Source organism: Oratosquilla oratoria, chromosome 3, assembly GCF_046742065.1.
Source record: "Oratosquilla oratoria isolate Oo_2021 chromosome 3, ASM4674206v1, whole genome shotgun sequence".
In the NCBI taxonomy this organism is placed as follows: domain Eukaryota; kingdom Metazoa; phylum Arthropoda; class Malacostraca; order Stomatopoda; family Squillidae; genus Oratosquilla; species Oratosquilla oratoria.
The window spans coordinates 29,936,928-29,962,097 of NC_134779.1; the positions used below are offsets into that span (position 1 = coordinate 29,936,928).

At 40.0% G+C, this 25,170-nt stretch overlaps 1 protein-coding gene across 9 annotated transcripts in view; it reads left to right on the top strand.

Moving 5' to 3' along the window:
- The first annotated feature begins 1,827 nt into the window (after nt 1-1,827).
- The window catches only part of Csp (Cysteine string protein), a 43,719-nt gene continuing 20,376 nt past the window's right edge, over nt 1,828-25,170 (top strand). For 5 of the 9 annotated variants that reach the window (XM_076178372.1, XM_076178393.1, XM_076178399.1 and 2 more), the window contains exons 1-5: nt 1,828-1,966; nt 8,102-8,240; nt 12,494-12,646; nt 13,568-13,702; nt 21,207-21,224. In XM_076178372.1, the coding sequence (XP_076034487.1) occupies nt 1,947-1,966; nt 8,102-8,240; nt 12,494-12,646; nt 13,568-13,702; nt 21,207-21,224 (465 nt within the window). In that variant the 5' untranslated portion in view covers nt 1,828-1,946. The remainder of the gene's footprint in view (nt 1,967-8,101; nt 8,241-12,493; nt 12,647-13,567; nt 13,703-21,206; nt 21,225-25,170) is intronic. The other 4 variants (XM_076178380.1, XM_076178405.1, XM_076178411.1 and 1 more) reach the window with 1 other exon arrangement.

Genomic DNA, 25,170 nt, shown 5'->3' on the forward strand with positions numbered 1-25,170 from the left:
AAAGATTTACTTTTCCTACAACAGAGTCTATGAAAGTTAGTTATGAAACATAGTTATGAGAACGTAAAGGGTCATCCAAACACGTAGCAACAACACAAGGCAAGGGGGGTTATTGCCAGCATCCGTGTAACTTGCATTCCCCTTTTACGTCTCATTTCCTTTCTCTATATCGGACATGGGATCTTTAAGCATGTCAATTACTGGTTCTGACTTTAACTCTTACCTTTTAAAAGGGATAATTTGACGAAGACATTAATAGCCTGGGTTGGCTGTCTTGGAGTGCCTACGTGGCATCTCTCTCTCTCTCAGACCACGTGAGTCTGTGCAAATACATCGAAAACGTTTTTGATCCCTTCTTTCCGTTAGAGAGTAGGAATATAATTTTGACATAGTAACATTTTTACATGTGTTTGTTGACGAATACAGTCCTTTTTATGGATTTCTTTATAATTAATTTTAATTATTACAATAGTAATTTAAAGATATTAGAGCTGGATGATGAATCAATTTCTAAGTACATCCAAAATTTTAGAGGGAGAGCCTTTTACTCTGACACTTCATCATACACACAATCTTTTGATTTATGTCCAAAACCTTAGCACTTATCGTAGATACCCAAGATTCTGCATATATCATACACTGTGTGCGAACAATAATCTGCGCACCTCAACTGTTTCCAAATTTCAGGACGACATTTCATGATAAAGGACTGGGCTCTATTTTATGACCACAAACTAGCTAATAATTCAAACTTCTCCTCTCTTCTCACTAATGCATTCTCAATAGTGTCAGAGTTGCTTATTTGTGATACATTTGTTTCACCTATCTCTCATTTTATCTATATATTTTTTTCTATTTAACCTATCACATTCATTTCCCTGACCCATTTTAATAATTTCCTCATGCTCACCTGTCTTTCTTCGACTGTCCAACATGTCTTTCAGTAGGCAACAAGTATAGGACAGATCTGGTTGCCACTGACTCGCGGATTTGTAACCAGAGAAATGCGAAACATCAACTTACTGATCTGGTAATATGACTTCCAGTCGATTTGATACAATAGGGAACTGATCCGTTTGCTCGATTAGTATGAACATCAACTACATCGACACAAAGATATGCATGTCAAAACTACACATCAATTTCCAGTCAGGACCTGCAAGTAGAAAATATGAGCCTTGTTGCACTGTTATGTACCAAGTACTACAAGTAGTGTGGCATCACAAAATGACCTTTCATCACCACGGTTCTGAGATGTGAGGGGTTGGTGTTGTTTATTTACTTATTTATTCATTTATTGTCTGGTTTGAGACCTTACCCCCCGACCTCTCAAGGAGGAAAGGGTCTTCGGTTTAACAATAAGTTAGGTTTTCTTAGCTTGAATGCAGAGAAAACATGTGCAAACTGGCACCATTGCCTCCTGGTTTTCACCCATGTGCTCTTCAGGTGAGAATCGTGTGGCGTTATCAGAAACAAAATATGTAGAATACGTCACCGTGTTTAGGGAGTGGGATGGGGAGGGGGGTGTTCGAGATATTAACCCTTCGTTGCGATTACACGAATCAGCAAAAAGAAATTGATGTTGACCAGGAAAAATAATTTAATATGTTATCGTGTCGTAGTGGTACAGAAGCATATTTTACAATCTACATCAAACATAGCATGTGAATTCTGTTTCATAATTATCATTGCGTACAATAGAATATTTTAATAAGTTGAAACTTTGTATTTGTTGATAATTTATTCGTTACGTATGTATAATTTCTAAACATCTTTTTTATGATTGGAAAACAATTGATCCAACAAGAAAATTATCATATCCAAAAAATTGTCCTTTATTTACATTCGCCTTGCGCGTGTCAGTTGTTTCACCGCACTATCGAACTGATTTGTAGTGTGCAGCTACAGTAGTTATGACGTGAGGATTAACTCTGAATTCAGTCGTAATGGAAAGAAGGAAGCTATCGTGAGTATCAGTGAAGGTGTAACAATTGCTGCAATTCATTTATTTAGTGTGGTAATTTAAACATTTTTGTTTTCAAATTATTGGTGTATGTAATGAAGGAGCGTTGGATGCCAGTAGGTATTGATTTGTATGCGTCTAAGGAAAGAACTCTGGTAAGGCAGACAGACGATAAATAGAAGAGAACAGCTGCTCAATAAATATTATATATGATTGTTCATTACCAGTCATTTTTGTCAGAACAAGGTGTGTGCCACTTATACCCCAGGAATCTGGAACTGTCAAACTTCACGACCAAGGCTGTGACTCACAACAGTCACATATTTTGAAAAGGTTGTCCAGATTTTACCTAATGCACCAGAAATATGGTTAACGATTATTCATTTCATCGTGTTAGTTTCCAAATGGCTAACAGAGGAACATGAAAGGGTAATGGAAATAGATATTTTATTCATAATACCTTCCAGTCTTGACTGCACCTTATGATCTTATCATGTATTTGTTTTTCTAAGTGTGGTAATAAGTTTTGCCTTTTAACAGTATGACAAGATGAGATCATTTTAATTTCATAAGTTTTCTTAGATCACTGCTGAAAATAGAATAGGGTAGGCATTTCCAAATAACGGCAGGAAAGTATGAAATGCTATCATTATACCATACTGATGATAATGCTATGATATATTGCAATGTTCACATCGTCATCTTAAGTCACATTTTTTTCCACAAATAATTTTTATTATTTTCAAAAAAGAATGTCTGAAATTGATAAGTCACATGATATTTAAGATTATAAAAATGATGCATCATTCACTGGATACATTGTAAGCCCACTAATCATCTCATGGAGATAGGGAAAATGAGGAAGAATGTACAGATGGTACATTTCCACAAAAGATGTGTTCTGGGAATGGATAGAAGGTACTCTGGTAGTATAGTGGTGACAATTTGCTTCCCCACTCACTATGTATTAAACACAGCAAAATAGATTAGCAGCATGCTATGTTCTCACCAAAAGCTAGAACTACCTTAGTTTGAATATACAAGAGATTGTTGGTAATTTATTTTTGCTGCGTTTAGCTCAGGAAGGGTGGGGCAGTAAATTCTGTTGCTAAATGGAACCACCACCAAGACTGCATACTACAATATGTTATGTTAGGTTAGTTTAGGTTTGGTTATCACTGTTTGGAAAAGAACAAAAGTGGCAGGATGTTCAGCGAATGACATAGAATTGTTATGATTTTTATTATCTTTTATTTACTAAGTGGGTATGGCTTTTGATAAGTTTTAAATTGAAATAAATATCATAAGAGTGAAGAAAGGAAAAATTTGATTAGATACCCAGAAATGATTATCATTTTCTTTTTATTGTGGTTCCTGTCACATAATTTACTCATTTCATGGTGAATGTTAATACTTTAGTAATGCCTACTGGCTGGCTACCTCCCTTATGAGGGGGAAGAAGCTTTTGGTGTTTTAATATAGTAAATTTTCATACTTGTGTACAAGGCATACACATTTTCTATTACCACAAAGCCACAATTTTGTGAAATTGCATGGTTTAAGATGCTACACAATCCTAAGGTCAATACATTCTTGGCAAGTTCTATTTTTGATGTTCTGGCGAACCTGACCTAGTTGCCCTCTATTTAAGGCAAACTATGGCCCTCATGTCACATTTTTTCTTTCCCATAAACATTGGGTTTATAATATTATTATTATTTATTGATTTGTTATTATCATCATTATATATATATATATATATATATATATATAGGTATAATTTTTTTTTTCTCCAAAAAATTTGTGTTGAGATTAATTTTAGAAAGGCTAAAAAAAAAGGAAAACCTTGTGTGTGTACTAAAAGAATAAGACTCATTTCTGTGATACTGGTATTTTCTTGGCATCAAAATGTACCTCAGTTCTATTAACCCGTTACATACTGGGTGGCACTATTTTTTCCCCCTCTACCAGGTTATTTTATCACTAAATAACCTGACCCCAACATTCACGTGGACCACATTCATGGTTTTCAGTTCTTTCATGGGTTGTTTTGTGTTGAAAAGAGGTTTGTTCTTTATGATTTTGGCTGTTTAAAGGTGTTGAACGTGATTTAGGTGCCATGTGGTAGCTATTTCTTTGCATACGGCATGAGACTGAGTGGTTAGGAAATTATTCAAATACCCTCTCAAACTCTGCCACTAATTACTTCAGTCTATCCTCTGATTGTCACAAGTACAGTGTCATTCACAAACAAGTGGATCACCTTTCACTTTCTTTCACTCGCTGAATCTAAACCTTTTCTTGACATTCTTACAATTATTCCCCTCACCACCCCATTCATATACATTTTGGACAACAATGGTGATACTATGCAACCTGGGCATTTCCCCACCTTCACATCAAACCATTCATTTTCCATTCCCAACCCTCACAGAATATGTAATAGTAATAGCATTATATAATTTTCGAGTTATTAAATTTATATGTTGTGGCGAAGAATGTGTACCATTTTTGTCGTCCTTTGTGCTGTTAAAAATGATGAACCTAACATACCCTAACCTGAAAAGTGCCAAGGGTTGTTGATGTGTGTTCCGACTTGCTTTCCCCATCTCCATAAGAGATCAGAGAAGATGGGTATAACAAGAACAAACTAGGTGCCCTCATTTATAAATTTGACAGTTTTAATCTTGAGGAAAAAATAGATCTATGAACAAAAAAAAATTATCATTGTTTGAAAAAAAGTGGCCTGTGGCATAGTAATATTTTAATTTTCAAAAATGTTGCAACAGTGAAGTTTCAACCCGTTGGACTGCTGAGGACTTTGAGCATTCTAGATGGAGTAGTTTTTTCGGGTGTTTGATATTTACTACTTACATACATATTATAATAATTGGCTGCCTGACCATTTGTAATCCATAAACACAAACAAAATAATGTATATATATATATATATTGCACCTAGATTTGTATGAATTTATTATGATAATTGACTTATTGTATAAAAAAAATGTACTGTATTGAAAAGTGAACTGTGTAGTAAATAAGGCATAATAGTGTGGATTTATAGACTAATGGCAATGGCTCCTGAAACAAATTTGGCCTATCACTTGATTGCTGGCCTCTGGTATAAAGAAAGACCAATGCACAGCTGATATGCAGTTAACAACTGACTTGTCATCCTTGTAATGCACTATACATTTGAAGTGGTTCTGACTGGCAACATGGTTTGCTCACTCCCCCCTCCTGTGCTAAAATGGCAAAATAAAATTACCAATAGTTCCTATCCCAATTTCAACATTGCCCACATTATCTTTAGAGACATTTATTTCCAATCTGCTATGTACTATCTCATTACTTACCATCAGTACCACTTCCTCCCTCCCTTACTATCACTCCTGACACCTTACCCACCATGACTCTTAAGTTACAACTCTCCCTTTCAGTTTAGTTTCACTCAGTGGCAACACATGCATCATTCTTCTCGCAAACATATTTCCAATCTCTTCCTTCTAAAAACCATAGTTCCATTTGCTTCCAGATTTTTGTCGTTTTCTGAATGCAACTGTTGTTGCAACAAGTTCCACTGACTGGAAGTCCACTGTCTCACAGTGACTGGCAGCGATTTTCAGATCCTCTCATAGAACTCTCAAGGAAGAGACACTGGACTGTAGTTTGTGTTGTATTAATGTGGGATATTTCTGTGTCACTGGCTAATTGTAATAAGAAATGCAGTTGCTGGTTGTCAGCCCTCCATACAAGAAATGATAGAGGAAATACAGTTGAAGCTGATAGAGAGAGAGGTCTTGAGTCAAGTGTGGAGACCAATTGTTGTCCCCTTGGGTCAGCACCCTCAGATAGTGTGGCTTTTTGTTTGGTTTAGAATCTTGTGTAAGTGCTTTCACTCCATGGCAAGCTGTTAGAGCTCAGCATTGTACAGAGCAGGCCCCAGACACTTAATCTTAAAAAGCTGTAGGAAGACAGGTTTTATTTGATAGTACAGTTTAGCTTAATCTTCTCATTAACCCTGTTTTTCCTGCATTCTACAAAAATGGTCTACATGTTAGCTATGAATCTGTCATGATAAACTTTGTCATCAGCAACTATTGCAAATCTTTGTTGATATTTGTAGTGTCTGAAATTCCTCAGTAGGCACAGCTAGTTTACATGATGAACTGCCAAAAAAGCTTGAAATGATTCCATTTGGGATATATTTTTTCCTTGGTTTAACATTTACCATAATCATACTAAACAGATTGCTGGTGGAATACAGTCAGAATTTAAGGGAAATCCTGGTTCTCATGTTGAGACAGAGTAACATCATCTTGAGACTGAATCTCCAGGTGGAGACAAGGATGTTAACAGGTTTTAATGACAAGCAGCGGAGATATGATTCACTGGTCTTGCAGGACCACGACACACAGGTCCCGTCAATAATGCCAACAACTGTCCATTCAGAATGTAAATTAAAGCTTGTAGAATTATCTTATTGTGAGAAAATTGATACGACACGGATAACTCGCTCCAAATACATCGCTTTTGTGGGATCAGTGATGGGAACCTGCATATGGTTGCCCTGCAAGATGAACCATGAAGTTGTCCATTTTCAAAACCTGCCATTTCCCTTGTATCCATCAAGAGGTGCAGCCCTGAGGGGCTGACACTTGGTTTATGGAGTGGGTCAAAGATCTCTCTCCATTAACTTTTAACTGTATATATACACTTTTCACACATGGGGAGCTGACGGGCGACAGTTGCTTTCCTCAACCTACCTTTTTCAGCTGGTGATATAGAAACCGTTCCATGCCGATACAACGCAAACAGTAGCTCAAAATTTCTTTCCAGAGGTTTGTGGGGATTCAGATTCTTCACTTAGTGAAACTCTAGCCAACACCAGTTTTGTGTTGATTGTGGTGGGTTAGATGCAAAAATAGTGTAAATTTGTATGTGCCCATAACTAACCCTTCCCCTCCCATTCCATGGTCAGTAGAAACTTGCACAATTTCATATTTTAATACACTGGTTAGCATGAGACAACAGTGTTCAGGGTGAGCTCTCTATTAGAGCAAACGTTATTTTGATTACTTTAGTCAATCAGATCAGGTTATTCGGTATGTTTCAAAGGGGATGGTGAAGTTAGATCTGGATCAGCTCAAGTGTCTGGGATCTTACTTTTCCATTGAACTTGGCTCATCGGCATGCAGTGGGAATATTCCCCCATCACTTGCAGCAAAGAGCTGTTGAGCCACTAAGATAAACTCCACCTTCTTGTTTTAAGTTGTGTGTTTTCTGCTTAGCATTGTGCACATTCACTTGTTCTACTTTGAAGGAAGATATTGTAAAGGCTGTCCTCATCTACTATGTCTGCTCCTGGAGATAAACACGTACTTGGGCCTGTTCTGGAGGCCAAGTACAGACTCCTGAAGGCCACACCTTTGGGTGGAGATGAGAATAGGGAAGTTGCTCTGAATGGCAGATTGGGTAACTTGTTCCTCTTTGGGTATTCACCCTCTTTCCAATGTCTCGGTGGCATCATTTGAGGGCACAACTTGTTGACATTACCTGCATGGGGTAGTCATGTGAAATGGACACCAGAAGGAATCGTCTACTTGCTGCTCATCCTCAAAACGCGTTAGCACGTTTATCTCCATCAGGTGGGGGTTGGGGTTACTCTGTCTTTGAACTGGACCTAAGATATCTTATCCAATTTTGACAATTTTTCTTCCACTTTTTTGACATAAACGTAATGAGAACTGATACCGGTAATTTATAACTGCTGTCATACCAGCTGATGAGATAGAAACATGTTCACACTAGTAATTACAACAATGACACCAGTCCAGTATTTCATCCTTGAGGTATCATTGGGATGTCTTGAATTGCATTGGTTGACAGTGTAATAATACTTACATGAAAGGTGTTTTGTGTACCGGGTATGTAAATTACTTCTTTGCTCTTTGTGGTGAAGTGAATCTACTTTTGGCATCTCGTACCCACCCCTGTAAAGTATGCCATACTATTAAAGGGAGTGATTTTAAAGTGTTCAAAGCCATTCGGCCAAGGAACTGCTCCTAAGATAAATGTGTGTTATAAGCTTCAAGGGGAAAACAATCTGTAACTTTTTTTTGTACATTTTTTCAGCACCACGGGGGATTCCCTCTATGAGACTCTAGGTCTTCAAAAGGCTGCTTCAACAGATGAAATAAAGAAAACTTACAGAAAGTTAGCTCTCAAATTTCATCCTGACAAGAATCCAAATAATCCAGAAGCAGCTGAAAAGGTAAGATATACAAGAAGAAATATATTGCAAACTTGGTTTTTGCTTTCCGATCGATATGATGTTACCCACAATGTGAGATTGACAAGGCATGGGAGAGAAGGATCCTCAGCCATTCTGCTCACACCTTTTGCACTTTTCTGCTTAAATTGGGTGAAAGCTGCACCTCTTTGTCTTCCTTAAATCAAGTGAAATTTGCACTTCTTTTCTTCCCAATTACACTGCTAGTTCATCCCTGATGCACTCTTCTCATTAAACAGATGTCTAGTAACATTCTTCTCCAACTCTGTCACTTGCGGACATTTCTGCTTGGCATCCTGACCTCAAGCTGGGTTCATTTACCCTATCCACTCTTATTTTCCTTAGTCCCTTGCTCTCTCCCGGCAACATTGATTCATAAATCCTTCAAGGACATCAATTCTCATCCAATCTACTCTTTCTCCCAGTCTCACTTGTACTCGATTGCATTCTTAACTATATCTCCTTTGATGTATTTTGTAATTCTGTGCTTAGCCCACGAGCATCTTGTTTTCATGGCTGGCTTCCATGCTTCCCCTCTTAGAGGGTATGGACTGCATCAGTTTTTTGCAGTTGGTACTTTAGTGTGACCCCTGCAGATCAGTCATGCAACATTCTTTTATGATTAGAGAGTACGCGCCACTGTCACACAAATGCTGATTGCCTTAAGCTTCTACTGCCTTCCCTTACTACTGTTGTCCTTAACTTTCTCCCAAATATCTGCGATTCCACCTCTTTTGGTAACCATATTGTCTTCAAGGATAGAAGCACTGGATATTGGTGATGAAATCATAGTGAAATCAATCAACACAACTAATGCTTTACATGTTTGTTTAATTGATTCCACAGACATCTCTTTATTTCTCCACCACTCTCAGGGTACCTCCTTCCTGGGTAGTTTTTCCAACCAGTCTTTCACTTTCATGTAAATCAGTTTTAAGATATCTATGACTCCATCATCAAAGGACCAATGATGGATACCTGTGAGTAGTGTCCTGTAAAATGTATGTGAGAAAGAAATTCCTCCATGCTGCCCATCTTCAAAACTCTACACCCTTGCCTCCATCAGGTGCAGGGTTGACATTTGGTCTCTAGATCAGGCCCAAAATCTCTCTATCAACCTCAACTGTATTGCTTCTACCTTTTTACATGAGGGGAGCCGACAGCTGGCAACTGCTCCCCTCCGACAATTACAAAAAAGCCAATAACAGAATTGGTTCCATACTAATGCAACACAGACAACAATCCCAAGTTTCTGACTCCAGGTATTTATGTGAGGGGCTACTGACTGTTGCCAGCCACTCTGGATTGAAGGTTTTTAATCATTGAAACTCAAGTCAACAGTAATTGTTACTACTTGCTCTATTTTCTGTGTATCAACCTTGTGCCCACTACACTCGGATATTGCTATTACCTTACATGTTCATACGTTAAACCTCAGTTTCCTGAAAAAGTATATGTATATATATTACCTCTGCAAGCCCACTTTTGATTGCATCCTCTTTATCTTATAGTATGGGACGCTTTTGCATGTAGTTACATGGGCGAATTGCCCTGCATTGTGTGTGGAGATTCTGAGCCAGTGTCACTTACGTACTCCACAATGGGCCGTGGCATTAGAGTTCGAGAAAATTGTATGCCCTCTCAGACACAAGCCAGAGATCCTCCAGCCCAGTCGTGTTGTAGTCATATTTGTGTATGTATGTGTGTGGATGGGGTGTTGAGGGAGACTACTAGGGAGGGAGTTTGGAGCTAGTAATTTGAGAGTGAAAGGAAGTGGAGGGCAAGTCATTTGTTTGCAGATGACTGCACTCTTAGCTGAGTTTTAGGGGGTGAGAGCCTGAAAGAAGTGAACCGGCTTATAGTGTTGATGGAATGCCGAGATGGTTTTGTCAAATTCAGTGGCTGAGTGAAGAAAGACTAGCAAAGGAAATGTGGTAGTCAGAAGTGGATGGATGGTGTGAGCTTGAGGATAAAACCAAGAATGAGATGGATAAATGTGGGGGCATTGGTTGTAAGAGTAATTTTCTTTACACAAGAAAGAGAGAAAGGGGAAGGATAGATGTAAAAGGATAAATAAGTGACGTGACCCAAATGAATTTCTTTTTGTCTGCTTTGTATATTTCTTGAGTGGATGAGTAGTGGGTGGAATTGCCATGCAATGAAGCAGTGTAAACCATCTCTGGATGTTGGGCCTTGCTGTAGGAGGAAGTCCTGTTTCTTGCTGAAGTGTCTCTGACCTAAGAAGTGTGGCAAGGGAGAAAGATGACCCTTCATCCATGTGGAGCTAAACAGATGCAGACCAATCAGTGACATCTATTGGAGAATTGGAGCATTTCTTTATGAATGTTGATGTGAAAGTTTAGGCATGACAACTTAGCACCTCAAAGTTTAGTGTGAGACCAGCGATGATCACCTGTATGGGATGGTCTGGATTGTGCTTTGTCACTGAAAGTCCGCATTTCCATCTTTGGGGACAAAATTGTGGTAAGGTATAGACATATAGGTGGTAAAGAAAAGATTTAAGGAGGGTAATAGAAAGGAGGTGTAGTATGTGGTGGTCTAGCAGGACAGATAATGTAGAGAAGTTTCTCCACAGCTGATTTGTTTTCAAAAATTCATCAAACCCCCATACCTTTACCCGGAAGTGACAGACACTCCGTTTCTGGACCAGGCTCAAGGTGAAGTTGCACGTGGCTCAGTGGTAATGCTCACAGTTCATGCTTGAATGACCTGAGTTCAAATCCCCCTGGGGAGAGACAAATATGGGTGCAAGTAGTAAGGTTTCATTTGTAATTTTGTGTATGTATATACCATATCAGGTTTGCATGGCTTACACAGTCATAAAAACCAGTCCAACACCATCTACCATGAGCACACTACCCTGATATGAAAACCTTCTTTGGGATTCACCTGATCTTGGATCACATGCTGAGCTCTTGATTATTAGCTTTTCTCCTCTTGGATGGGAGTGTAGAGCTTGTAAAATCTATAGGTAATGTTGTGACCTTACACACATTGCATTCTCATCCTCTTGCTAAAGAGAGACAGTAATGGTTTGCTATGGTGCTGAAGCATTCATGCTGTGAGTGGAGTGTGATCTTATAGTTGTGTGATTATAACCCACATCACTCACCATTACACTATAGCAAACAGTGTGTGTATGTTTATTCAGACACAAATTATAAAAAAGAAAGTATCATGAATGCAAAAAGCAGGTTTTCCACAGATGCCTTGTACCCCACAGATTCCAAGTGATACATTGCAATCATGAATTGTATATCTACTATTACTTTCTGGAACACAACAGATATTTTTAAACACAAACTGGCAAAAAAAAGTGCCCTATCATGTACACATGTATATGCTTCTGTGTGTACTTGAAGCCTTAGAATCACAGGTAATCCCACTGTGTATCCACGTAGACTGGCTGTATGTAGTGGCCATGCCTCCTGTGTGTGTAACAGAAGGTACGGTAACATACACACCCTTGCCCCACCTAGGGTGTCCTATGATTACCCATAAAAGTGGGGGTGGTGGGTGGGGGAGGGCTGCTCACAATATTATGACAGATTTGCAACAAACCACCTCCTCCTCCTCCTCCTCCTCCTCCTCCTCCTCCTCCTCCTCCTTCTCTCCTCCTCTCCTCCTCCTCCTCCTCTCCTCCTCCTCCTCCTCCTCCTCCTCCTCCTCCTCCTCCTCCTCCTCCTTCTCCTCCTCCTCTCCTCCTTCTCTCCTCCTCCTCCTTCTCCTTCTCTCTTCCTTCTCTCTTCCTTCTCTCCTCCTCCACTCCTCTCCTCCTTCTCTCCTCCTTCTCTCCTCCTCCTCCTCCTCCTCCTCCTTCTCTCCTCCTCCTCCTCCTCCTCCTCCTCCTCCTCCTCCACCTTATCCTTATACTTCACCTCTTCCTGTTAGCTAATGACAGAAATTGTACCACAGTTTTACAACACATCAGTAAATATTTCTTTCTGGAGATCTCTGGGAGGACCCAAGGACCATTGGTAGCTACTGTGGGGCCACAAATATCCATTTAGCTAAGCTTCAGGCGTTACTTTATTGGTATTTTGCAGTGTGCCACTGTGGTGTGGAAGTCTTGAAAAAAATATACATGTAGCAGGCAGAGCCAGAACAGAACAAGAGAATTTCATGATTATAGTGCGACAAAATTTATATTCCTTATTTTTTACATGCTCTTAATTAATTTTGTGATGAATTTCATATATATATTTCTCTTTCAGTTCAAGGAAATCAATCATGCACATGGTATTCTCAGCGACCCAACCAAACGAAATATATATGACAATTATGGCTCTCTTGGTTTGTATATTGCGGAGCAGTTTGGGGAAGAGAATGTCAACACATATTTCTTGGTCAACTCTGGATGGTGTAAGGTAAGTTTGCATACCAGTAGTTCTTGCTGTCAACACTTACTGTAAGACAGAGTTTTTTGTTTTTTTTTCTTTAGATCATTAGTAACCTTTTTATCTGCTTGACTCAGTGACACAACAGAATTTGTTTTGCCTTGTCCCACACAAGTTTACTCAGCCAAAAGGCAGATTAGGGATTGTATCGGGTCTGTTATTTGTGACCTTATTTTCCTCTGAGCCTAACCCTTTGCTAAATAACCTTATCAGGCATTAATCAAAACTGTAAAGATGATAAATTATCAGAAGATGTGAATGGTATTTTATGTTCATTTAATCTAGTCAAATGTTATTTTTGAGTAGATAGTTAACTTCTATGGAGATTTTTAAAGTTTTTAAATTAGTAGTTCTTTAGTGGAGATTGATCAATGATGGGTACTTGCAAGTGAAAGGTGGACAGGAGAGAGAATCCTTCTTGTGACATCAGGAAAACCTGTCAACATCCTCTCCTCCATTTGGAGGTGCAGTCCCATAGGGTTGGCACATGATCTCTACACCAGACCCAGGATATGTCTCTCTCACCTTAAACTGTGTTTGCTCCAGTATTTCATATAAAGATAACTGACAACAGCTTTCCTCCTTGTACGACTATGAGTTGGTGAGATAGAATCAGTCCCACAGTAGTAGAACATAGCATTCTAGATTTTCTTTCTGGAAAAATCTGAGGGTTCAGGGACTGTTGCCAGCCACTTTGGGGCTGTGTGTCTGTGAAAGTCAGCAAAGATAATGATTATTAGTTGGGAATTATGGTGGGAATGATTTTATGCCTTTTTCTTTTTGGCTACCTCCCTTGAAAGGGGGAAAAAGCCTTGGTATATGTATGTATGTATGTAGTATTAGTTTAGGGGACATGCATTTTATTCTGATGTTTCTGTTTGTGTGTTTCAGGGATTGGTACTCTTCTGCGGGTTGATTACTGGATGCTACTTCTGTTGTTGCTGCTTCTGTTGTTGCTGCAACTTCTGCTTCGGAAAATTCAAACCAAGGCCACCGGATGAAACTGGGGATTACCATAACCTAAATGTAAGGTCTTAGTGTAATTTTTATTTCTTTAGCTTTTTAAAGACTTGTTCAGGATACAGTGAATTGTATCTTCTGGATAGAAAATTAAGGTTAACAAGAGCAGATTGAGTGTTACAGTAGAAATCACTTTGTATCATTCCATTGGATTTCATTATATCCTGATACCACTGCAAATTTTGTATTTTGCGTTCTTTTGCATTTTACTTTGAGCATGTTGACATCAACAAGTGCAGCAGTCCAAGAGCAATATGTTTGCACATTATTTGGTAACAATAGCAGTCACTTGACTTTAGTAGAAATTTGTCATATATTGCAATTTAGATACGAGAATGGTTGGGTTTAAACATGTTTGTATTATTGTCCTAGTATTTTTTTTCTTTATTTTTTTTTCTTCACTTTATTGTTAACACAATTTTCGTCACTTGAGTTAGAGCATCACTACTTGTGGTAGGGTCCATTTCAAGTCCTGCCTGGCAGTAAGCGAGTTTGTAATAAGGGCTTGCTGCATTAAATTCCCTGATTCACAAAGTTCCGTAAGAAGAACTATCCTTCTCCTCTCTAAGAGGGAGCTCATGGTGTTAAACTGAATCACTAATTTGTATATACCCTGCACCTATCCAAAATACAATTGTTGTCCATTTGATCTTAGCTCTTTGTGGATGAAAACTCGTCCCTGTTCCTCACCCACTGATTGGGTCATGGCAAGAGAACAAGACACAGCACCTCAATAACAGGGCCTGGCAGCCAGAGTTGAATTGACCACACATTCTTTCCATATGACCAAACCATCCCAGTATTCTTTGGTCAACCAGTTCTCCTTCCACCCCTTCTCTCTTCCTTACATTGTCTCTCATTCTCTCTCCATCCTTGTAACTCTCACCATACTTTTTGAATACTTCATCTCAAACACATTGAGGCTGTTCCTTTCTCACCTAGAAATTCTAAGTCTGTTCCATTCAATGCCATGGGCACAATTACTAGTTTGTACATTCTTATTTTTGTGTTCGCTCTCAGGTACTTATTTCTCACAACATGTCATTCCTCTCAGACATTTACTTGCTTCTTGTAGTCTATAATTAACCTCCACTCCCACTTCTCCATTCTCTGCTACCTGTGACCTTAAATACTTAAAACTTCTTCATTTCTCCAGGCTTCTTTTGAACTCCCCTCCAACTTGCTGCTGCCCTCTCCCCTTGTACAGTCTGTGCCACCAGAATTGGTGCATCATATGTCGTACCAGTTCCGATGGCGAGGAGGAGACCACCCCCTAAAACAGTGGTTCAAATACATCCGGAAAACTGGTATGCCAGAACCAAGTACAGGCAAGTGAGACCAGTGATGTCGTGAAGCTTTGAGAATCCAGTTACCACTGGCCTTTGTGGTGGACAGATGAGTTTTGCTCTTCTCTGTGTTCTATTGTGTTGATCATTGAGCAATGGGCTTAGGAAGGGACTTGAAAAAGGACAAACTGGCAAGTATTACTGCCCTGATAAAGGAGAAAAGTCTAACAAAGAAATTTCAAGCATCACAGGCATTCCACTGCATTCTATGCTGAGGTGGATCAAGCATTGCAGTGATGCTGGCAGCACTGACCCAGAGCTCTCAAGAAAAAAGCCAGGATGAGTTTGTAAGACTATGCCCAGGGTCTTGAAGGTCCTGCAATGCTAAGTTGACGGGAAACCTTACATTTCTGTTAAAGAATTAAAATACAAGAACCCTCAGCCGCTGGCTAATGTCTCTCTGTGGACCATGCAGCTTTGCCTCCACAACAACCTTGGGTATAAATACTGCACACCTTGAAGACACTTGGGTATCACAGCCAGGCAAAAGAAGAATTCAATTTTGCTTGAAATACCTTGCCTACAATCAGGACAAGTGGAAGAAAGTGTTATGGTCTGATGAGGCCACCTTTACCATCACTAGCAACCAAGGAGAGAAGATAAGGTTATGCAGTGGTCAGTATCCCTCCTCCCCCAGGTACAGCAAAGGGGCTGTCAAATACCTGGACTCTGTCATAGTCTAGGGTGCTTTTGGGTACCATGGACTTGGAAAGCTAGTGGTCTTACCAAAGAATGTTACAGTCAACTAGGAGAGGTACCTGGAGCTCTTGGGAGACCATCTTGAAGACTGATTCAACATCTGTCAAAGTGAAGTGTACCAGCAAGAGGGCATCTGCTCACACAACAAAATTGGTAGTTGGTTGGCTGGATTTTGTCAGAATTGAATATATAAAGGATTGGCCTGGTAACAGTACTGACCTTTCTCCAGTAGAAATTTTGTGGGCGTTGATGAAAGCCCAGTTGTGGAAGCATGACACATCAAGTGTGTTGAAATTTGTTGCAGCCCTTCAAAACATTTGGGCTAACACCAAATACTAAAAATTAGTCCCCAATATGAGGTATATTCTTGTTGTTTTGTGCGCAAATATGTTGTGTTGGGTAGAAAACGATGTGTGCCAATTCTGATGGCACTGAGTGTACATTGCATCACCTTACTTTGGTCCAAATTTACTTTCAACTTTCTCCTTTCACATGCTCCCCAAAACTCTACCATTGACTGTTTCAGTCTTTTCTCTTACTTGGCTACAAGCACAGCAACATCTATGAACAACAACCTCGCCTCCCACTTCCCTTCACTCATTTATCACCTCTGAACTGCTGCTCATCTCCCTTGCATTGACCTGCACCATCTCATCTGTGTACATGTTGAACAACTATGGTGACATTAGACAGACCTGGTGCTGTCCACCTTTGCCTCATTTACTCCACTACATTCCCAGCCCTCACATAAGCTCTACTACTCACAAGGAAAAAGAAAAAAAGACTGCTCTCAACAAATTCCCTCATCCCTCAATGTTACCCCAGGTCTCTCTTGCAGGAAACCCATGGCTGCTAGGTAACCGGCATTGGCTACTGGATTGGCCCCAAAGTCACTTATGGAAGAAGTATTGTGTTGTCTGGGTTTGACCAGGGTGGGGCAATGTAAGATGAGGTTTTCATTGTCATCTATGTGATTGTTGCATTTACAATTGTGCCTCCATGGCATGGTTCCCAACAATCAGAACTAAGATAGATATTTGATAAACTGTACAAAGTAAAATATTGAGATTGACAATTAGCAGGATGTGCCAAAACCACCCCAATAGAACATTGCACACAGAAATCTAAATCCATCTCATAGAACATGACATGAAAAAGATAGGTGCTTCATTCTGTGCAGTGACCCTCTGACCTACTGTGACTGTCCATCATAACTATATATATATATATACTACATTAACATGTATAACAATGTGCAACTCTCATACAATACGTAAACCCCTAAGACAGAACAGACAAGTTACATGTACATGACACATGACTGAGAATGTTCACAGACCCGTAGTATCATTTCAAGGTGACTGTTCCTCCTCATTTTGTAAACTCAGCAGTAATGTCCCACACCTTGGAAGGTCCCACACATCATGGAAAGTTACATACATACATATACCAAGGCTTTTTCCCCCTGACAAGGGAGGTAACCAAAAAGCAAAAGGTATAAAATCATTCCCACCCATTCCATCCCTGAATACACTCCACACTCCTCCACCCTCCCTCTCATCTTAGCACCTGGGTGACGGGTCATCCCTGCACCCTGTCCACTGCCCTGGGTCAGAAGCAGTGATGCAAGACATAGCACATCCACAGCAAGGCCACTTCATTAAATTGGCGAACCCCCTCTCCATCCCCCCATGCATAAAAGGAGAAGACGGGGAGAAATCCCCTCGGGCTGCGTCAAATTTTGCTCACACATACTACCTCACCCCCCATCCCCCCACCCATTCCACCTCATGCATCACAACATCATCCATATACAACCATTCTCCATTCACCCCTGTCTTCTGTCCTCTCCCGTCCTTCCTCAACAGACATTCCCCTCTTCCCCAAAGCCCCCTTCACCCCATCCATCCATCTCATCCTAGGACATCCCCTCATGTTCACTCCCTCCACATCTGCCTTCCATACCTCTTTTACTAGTCTTCCTTCACTCATTCTTTCCATGTGTCCAAACCATCCTAATACTCTTTCATCAACCCTATCTCCCAACTCCCTTTCCACCCCTGTTCTCCTCCTCACCTCCTCATTTCTCACTCTATCTAGCCTAGAAACCCCCATCATACTTCTCAGACACCTCATCTCAAACACATTCAAACTCCTTCTCTCTTCCTCTCTTATGTTCCATGTTTCTGCTCCATACAGTGCTGTTGGTACAATCACTCCTTCATACAGTCTCCTCTTAGCATCCATTCCCAAATGTCTATTCCTCATTACACCCTTTAATCCACCAAGGCATTTACTCGCTTCTCTCAATCTACATTCTACCTCCATCTTCACTCCACCTTTTCCTACCACATTTGCACCCAAGTACCTAAAACTATCCATTTCCTCCAGTTGTTGTCCCTTAATGCTCACTTCCAGTCTACTGCCACTTTCACCCCTTGTACATCTCATCACCTTACTTTTACCCACATTTATCTTTAGCTTTCTTTTATCACATACTCTCCCAAACTCTGTCACCAACTTCCTCAATCCCTCCTCTGATCTTGATACAAGCGCAGTGTCGTCTGCAAACAACAGCTAACTCACCTCCCACTTTTCGCCATTTTCTTTAAACATCTCCAATCCCTGACCCACCACCCTTGCATTTACCTCTTGGACTACCCCATCCATGTATAAGTTGAACAGCCAGGGCAACATCACACATACCTGACAAAGTCCCACCTTTACCTCGAACCATTCACTCTCCATTTCTAATCCTGACACATGCTCTACTACTCTTGTAAAAACTCTTGACAAGCTTTCCTCCTATCCTGTATATCTGCAAAACCTCCCATAGTGCCTTCCTGTCTACCCTGTCATAAGCCTTTTCCAGATCCATAAAAGCCCAAAAAACATCCTTCCCCTTTCCTATAGCTTTCTCACATATCTGTCTTAACACAAAGATCTGATCTACACAACCTCTACCCGTCCTAAATCCACACTGTTCCTCACCAATTACTCCCTCTGTTCCTCTCCTAATCCTCTCAATCAAGATCCTCCCATAAGCCTTCCTAACTACACTTAACAAGCTAATCCCTCTGAAACTACTACACTCACACTTGTCCCCTTTTCCCTTGTAAAGTGGAACTATACAGGCACTCCTACAGTCCTCCGGCACTCTATCCTCTCTTCAGCAAACATTGAATAACCTCACCAGCCAGTCCACCATCACTGTACCTCCTTTTTTTAGACATTCCGCATGGCATCCATCCAGACCAGGTGCCTTACCTGCTTTCATCATCTTAACAACTGCCTTCACTTCATCCTTCCTTATTTCTCCTCCATTTTCCTCACTCATCACGGTCATTTTCTTAGCATTTCCCACTGCAGCTATCTTTCCCTCCCTATCCTCCTTCACATTTAGCAACTCCCTAAAATATTCTGCCCATCTTCCCCTTACTGCCTTCTCTTCCATTATCATCTCTCCATCTGCACCTTTTACCTTTTCTTCTCTACTTGATTCGCCTCCTCTTCCTCTCTTAATTTCTTTCCAAAACATCTTTTTATTACATACATACATACATATACCAAGGCTTTTTCCCCCTTCCAAGGGAGGTAGCCAAAAAGGGAAAGGCATAAAAACACTCCCACCCATTTCATCCCTAAATACCCTCCACACCCCTCCCACCCTTCCTCTCATCTGAGCACCTCCTGGATGACGGGTCATCCCTGCACCCTGCCCACCGCCCTGGGTCAGAAGCAGTGTCGCAAGACACAGTACATCCACAGCAAGGCCGCTTCATTTAATCGGCGACCCCCCCTCTCCGTCCCCCTTTGCATATAAGGCGAGGACGGGGAGCACTCCCTTCGGGCTGCGTCAAAATTTACTCACACATACTACACCACCCCCCACCCCCCTGCCCATTCCTCCTGATGCAGTCACAACATCATCCATATACAACCATTCTCCACTCACCTCTGTCTTCCGTCCTCTCCCTTCCTTCCTCAACAGACATTCCCCTCTTCCCCAAAGCCCCCTTCATCCCATCCATCCACCTCATCCTAGGACGTCCCCTCATGTTCACTCCCTCCACATCTGCCTTCCATACCTCTTTTACTAGTCTTTCTTCACTCATTCTTTTTATTACTTTCAAAATTTTCTGCCATACTCTTACCCCACTTCACATCTGCTCTCCTCTTTGCCTCCTTTACCTTTTGCTTTACTTCTCTTTTCTTTTCTTTGTACCTCTCATATGACTTCCTTGTCATGGAAAGTTACCTGAACTAAATGCACAATATCACCAACCACATCTTAAACAGTTTCATACTTTCCAGAAGATATAATCAGTATAAGAAAACCACACACCACATTAAGACATTAACTATTGATGACTATATCAATAATAGAATGCCAGTTCTATGTAGAATATTGGTATAACATAAAATCTACATGCTGTCAACCCTTGTACTAAAATGAAGATCCATACATTTCTCTGTATATAATGCCAGCTACACATGGGGATTATACCCACTAGATGCCATTCCCAGGGGTTACATCTACAGGATATGATCCCCTGGGTGTTGTACGATTTTCACCAGTTAATAAATCCATGCTCATCCAGCTGGGGTTACCTCAAACCAATTCTGAAACTACAAAAGACTTCAACCGTATGTAAACTCGTATATACACCACTGCGTGCAGTAGTGGTGTAGTAAACATACACTTACATTTATGGTAGTGTAAATGATCCTTTTTAATGTTTACACCTACTAACCCGTTCTACTGCTACACACACACACAATCACCTGAGGGGAAAGAACTCGGCCATACCTAGACAACACAATTTTTTCTTCTTGAGTGACTTGTGGGCCAATTGGGTGTCTGTTACTGGATTATCTGAGAGCTGTAGGTCTCCTTCAGGAGATCTGGGACAGTGGATTGATTAACTGCCACATATACTTGATTGAGATTGCCATGTATATATAACATGTTTAGGATTGAGATTGCCAAATATGCATATAAAGATATTGGAAATATATTGGCCAGATTGCTAAAAGAGAGTTTGTTTAATATATTGGACAATAATTGTATTTTACAAAGCCCACTTGACAAGTGTTGAATTTCTTTTAACTCTTTTCAAGAGCCAATTTTTGAATATCCAGTATACTGTGATGGTAACCTTATGGTTCCAGAAATGATTTATACTGACATAAAAATATTGAGTTTTATGTATAGCATAATTCATAAGAACAGGTAAGCAGGAAAGTAAGGTATCACTACATCTTTTGCTAAACTATTATTAGGTCTTTGAGAATTTGTTGGGTGAAATGTTCGATGCTCAACAGTAAAGTATTTTATTTTGTCACCAACGTATGTGAATGCTTACTTTTTATTGCATCATGGTTTGAAGTGAAGAGAGTATCAGTATACATTCTTTTCCTTTTCAATTACTGTTATTACAGCTGAATTTGATGCTTATTTACAGGCTGGTGCAGAGGATTTGGTAAGGATGAAAGAATTTAGGGAACTGCACTTTATGTATATAACTGTATTTGCTGTTGTCATGCATGTGACCTAAATGTTTTGTTTGTAAATTCATTCCTCTTGTTGTGGAACAGGTAGTCCATATCATATCCTACTTTTTTATATTCCCTCCACTTGGCAAGAAAGCTTTTACATTCATTTAAGGATTAACTGTCTTGGCTTTTGTGCCATTGGGAAAGGAAATGTGAGAAACGTAGCAAAATCGTCATTCTCTGCAACAGACACTTCTAATTTGGCAAACTGCGCAGTAGGAGATATTGTGATATGCATGACCACTCTTAGCTATTTGTATCGTGGAATGAAGTATGCAATATAAAAAAATTACATAAGTTAGAAGGATCATATGTGGTAGATATATTAGACATTTAACTATTAAGCGGTTGAATCCATCCCGTAAGTACTTTTGATTAAAATTAATGTATTAGTGTCGCCTGAGTATGTTTAGACTTTCAGTTTTGTGTACTCTCTGTGCTATGATGGACTTTTGGAAAATGGCCATGCTTCTGTGTATATTGATGGGATAGTAAGGAGATATATGCAAGAATGGTAGACAGAGGTTAAGATTTTTAAGTATGAAAGTACATGGATAGTGAACCCATAGATCATGGCCTCACCTATGGATCTCAGCAACTCTGTGCTGACGTTTTAAATCCCAGCCACTATCCACCCTTCACCTTGCAGCCCCTTGACCGTTGTTAAAGATGATGGAGCCCCATCTATGGGTGGATTGGCAACCACCACCCAAACACCAGCTTGGGAAAGCTGGTCACTTGGAAGGTCATCCATGAAAAATGAAGCAGGTGGATAGTTAGAGATACCTGGAAACGGATATGTATGAAAGTGGAAGGCTGGAGGGAGGAAGAGATTGGTTATGGAGTAATTAGGAGAAGGTAGAAAGTGCTTGAGGGCTATGCATAATTGTGAAATATGGCAAAGTAAGACTGATAAGGATTATGATTAGAATGAAAATGGAAGGGAGTGGGTGGTGGGTGGAGGGAGGGTTAGGGAATGGTTATGTGTGAATGATAGTAGTCCATAGTGATTACTCCCCATCTTCTCTTTTTATGCACGAGGGGACGGAGAATGAGGGCTGCCAATTTCATGAAGCAGCCTTGCTGTGGATGTGCTGTGTCTTGCTGCATCGCATCTGACCTAGGACAGTGGGTGATATGCAGGGATGATCTGTCTTCCAAGAAAAGAGGAAGAGAGGGGTGGTGAGTGGGAGTGGAGTGGGTAGGGACGAAATGGGTGGGAGTGGAATTATACCTTTTGACTTTAGCTACCTTCCTTGTAAGGGCCAAGAAGCCCTTGGTATATGTATGTATGTATCAGAATTGTAAGATTTGCATATAGACTGGAATATGTATGGGTATGGGATAATTAGAATAGACCAACTTAAAGGAGTGAAATAGATATTCTCAGTGTGCATAAATTGGTGGTAATGCGCCTGAGAGTGAGGGTGGGGGGATGGGGTGAATGAAGCTACAAGAACTTGTGGTCAGGGTCTTCATACAAGCAAAAATGTGAGCATCATATCCCTGCTATCCTTCTTCAAAATGGATTTCACCTCCATCTGATATTCTGTCAGCTTGATTTTTCCCTACACTTTTCCATGGAGAGCTACCACAACCACCAACCACTTCTACCACCACCACTACACTAACAACCACTACCCCAACTGCCACTACCACCACCACCCAGCAGGGTGCCTGGTGGCCAAGTAGGCTAAATTGTTGCTTCTTTTTGGCAGTGGTCAAGGTAAGCAATGGTTCGAGCCCCACTGCTGTTGAGGACCACTTTCTTGTCATCCTTAGACTTCTCAGTAAAACTAGAAGTCAAAGGACCCAAAAACTGCCATCAACCACCATCCCATCTGCTACCAGCCACCACCACAACCAACCCCCACTAGCACCATCAACCACCACCAACACCCACCACCAACACCACCAACCACCATAGAACTGACCGCATTAATACAACACAAGCGACAATCTAGTTGCTTCCCAAAGGGACCTGTGAGAGAGCTCAAGGACCATTGCTGGGAATTGTAGGGCTGCAGGTGTCTAGTCAGTAAAAGTCTAAGCAATATTTATGAATCGAGTAATTGATTAATTTTTTTTATACCAATAGTGATGTGAATTTGTCTGTCTACACAAAGAGCTTTTTTCCCCCCTTATAAGTGAGGTAGCCAGTGTTTATTTGTAAAATCACATCAGTAGTTTGAGAAAATATTTCAATTAGTATGGAAGAATGTCTTCGTATTGATGCCTTGTTAAATGAATCTCCTCTTAGTAGCAAGTTCAGTGGCATGACAGCCTTGTTTTGGAGATGCTCCTTTGTGCAAACGTGGTCATATATATCAGAGTATGCATATATATTTTTGCTACAGAGAATAAATTACATTAATCTTGAATGTTCCCATACGAAGTTCTGGAATGCATTGTTATGTTTACCCGTGTACTTGGCGTGTGCATCCCGCTAATTTCGATTGGTGGCTGTGGTATCTGCTTGATTTTGTAGGGCACACTAACCAGCACCCCAGTTCATTGACATCATTCTCCATTTGCCCTCTTTGCTTGCCAATGAAGTCCTTTTTTAACTTCAGACAATTCGATGTTTTACATTGTACTTCTTCACTACTCACCCACATGGGATCTGGGTATACAGAGATAAAGGGATAAAATTAATTCACTTATTTTTCCTAGTTACCCTTTTTGCAATTTTTACTCATGGTTTCATATTATTGTTGTTTTACCTTTTTTATTTGTTTATTTATTTATCAATTTTTTGTTTTTGAAGATGCTTTATAAGAATCCAATTGTGGTATTATCTTTGATGACAATTTTTTTTGCTTCAACAGATATTTTTCAGGATATGTGAATTTATGCAAATTACTTTACCGAAGGTCATTGCTTGTATAAATGGTCACAGCTGAGATTTTCGAGAAAACATTTTAAAACTATTTATCTTTAAAGTTATGAGCTGTTTGTGTATAACCATTTATTAGAAAGATTTTTTTTAAGGCAGGTACCATTCTTCAAATAGGATTTTATTGGCATCTTCATAATGAAAGCCTTTATTATTGAGTTATTTCTTGTCTATATAGAATAGATATGCTTACAAGATAGGGTATTTTAATTTTTATTTATGGATTTTGAATAATTGTATATTAGAATAGAGTATAATATGTGTATGTATATACATGTTTGTGTGTGCGTGTGTGTACAGGAAAGGTCTTGTCTCCTGCTGCTCCCCCCCCTCTCTCTCTCTCTCTCTCTCTCTCTCTCTCTCTCTCTCTCTCTCTCTCTCTCTCTCTCTCTCTCTCTCTCTCTCTCTCTCTATCTATCTATCTTTCTCTTTCTATCTCATTTATTTATTTGTTCATTCATTCATGTACCTTTCCAACTTAATCTATATCCTTGATTTTATCATGTTTAGATTTGAAATCATATGTTGTTCAAGCTTGGGCTGTATCATCTAAGCTATTATACATCGAAATGGAAAACCATTTCTTCACATCCCTCAGGCATGTGGATCTTTCTTGATTTGCTCCCGTGACCTAAGCTTAAAGCCCTTCCATCTTAATCAAGAGATCTCCTCAGTCAGTGCAATCTATCCTCTTTAGTGACTTAAAAACTGTAATCATTGGCTACCCCCCATGTAAGGGGGGAAAAAACCTTTGGTATATGTATATCACCTCTTTCTCTTCAGTCTCTCTAAGTTGGCAGACCCAGTGCTCTAAGTCTTTCCTTGTATAGTTTATATGCCAGGCCGGGGACCCATTTTGTTGCTGCTTTTTGTATTCTCTTGATTTTGCTTATATCCTTCACTCTGTGTGGGGACCATACCACTGACACATATTCCAGTCTTGAATGGATCAGGATTTTGATGAGTATTTTCATCAT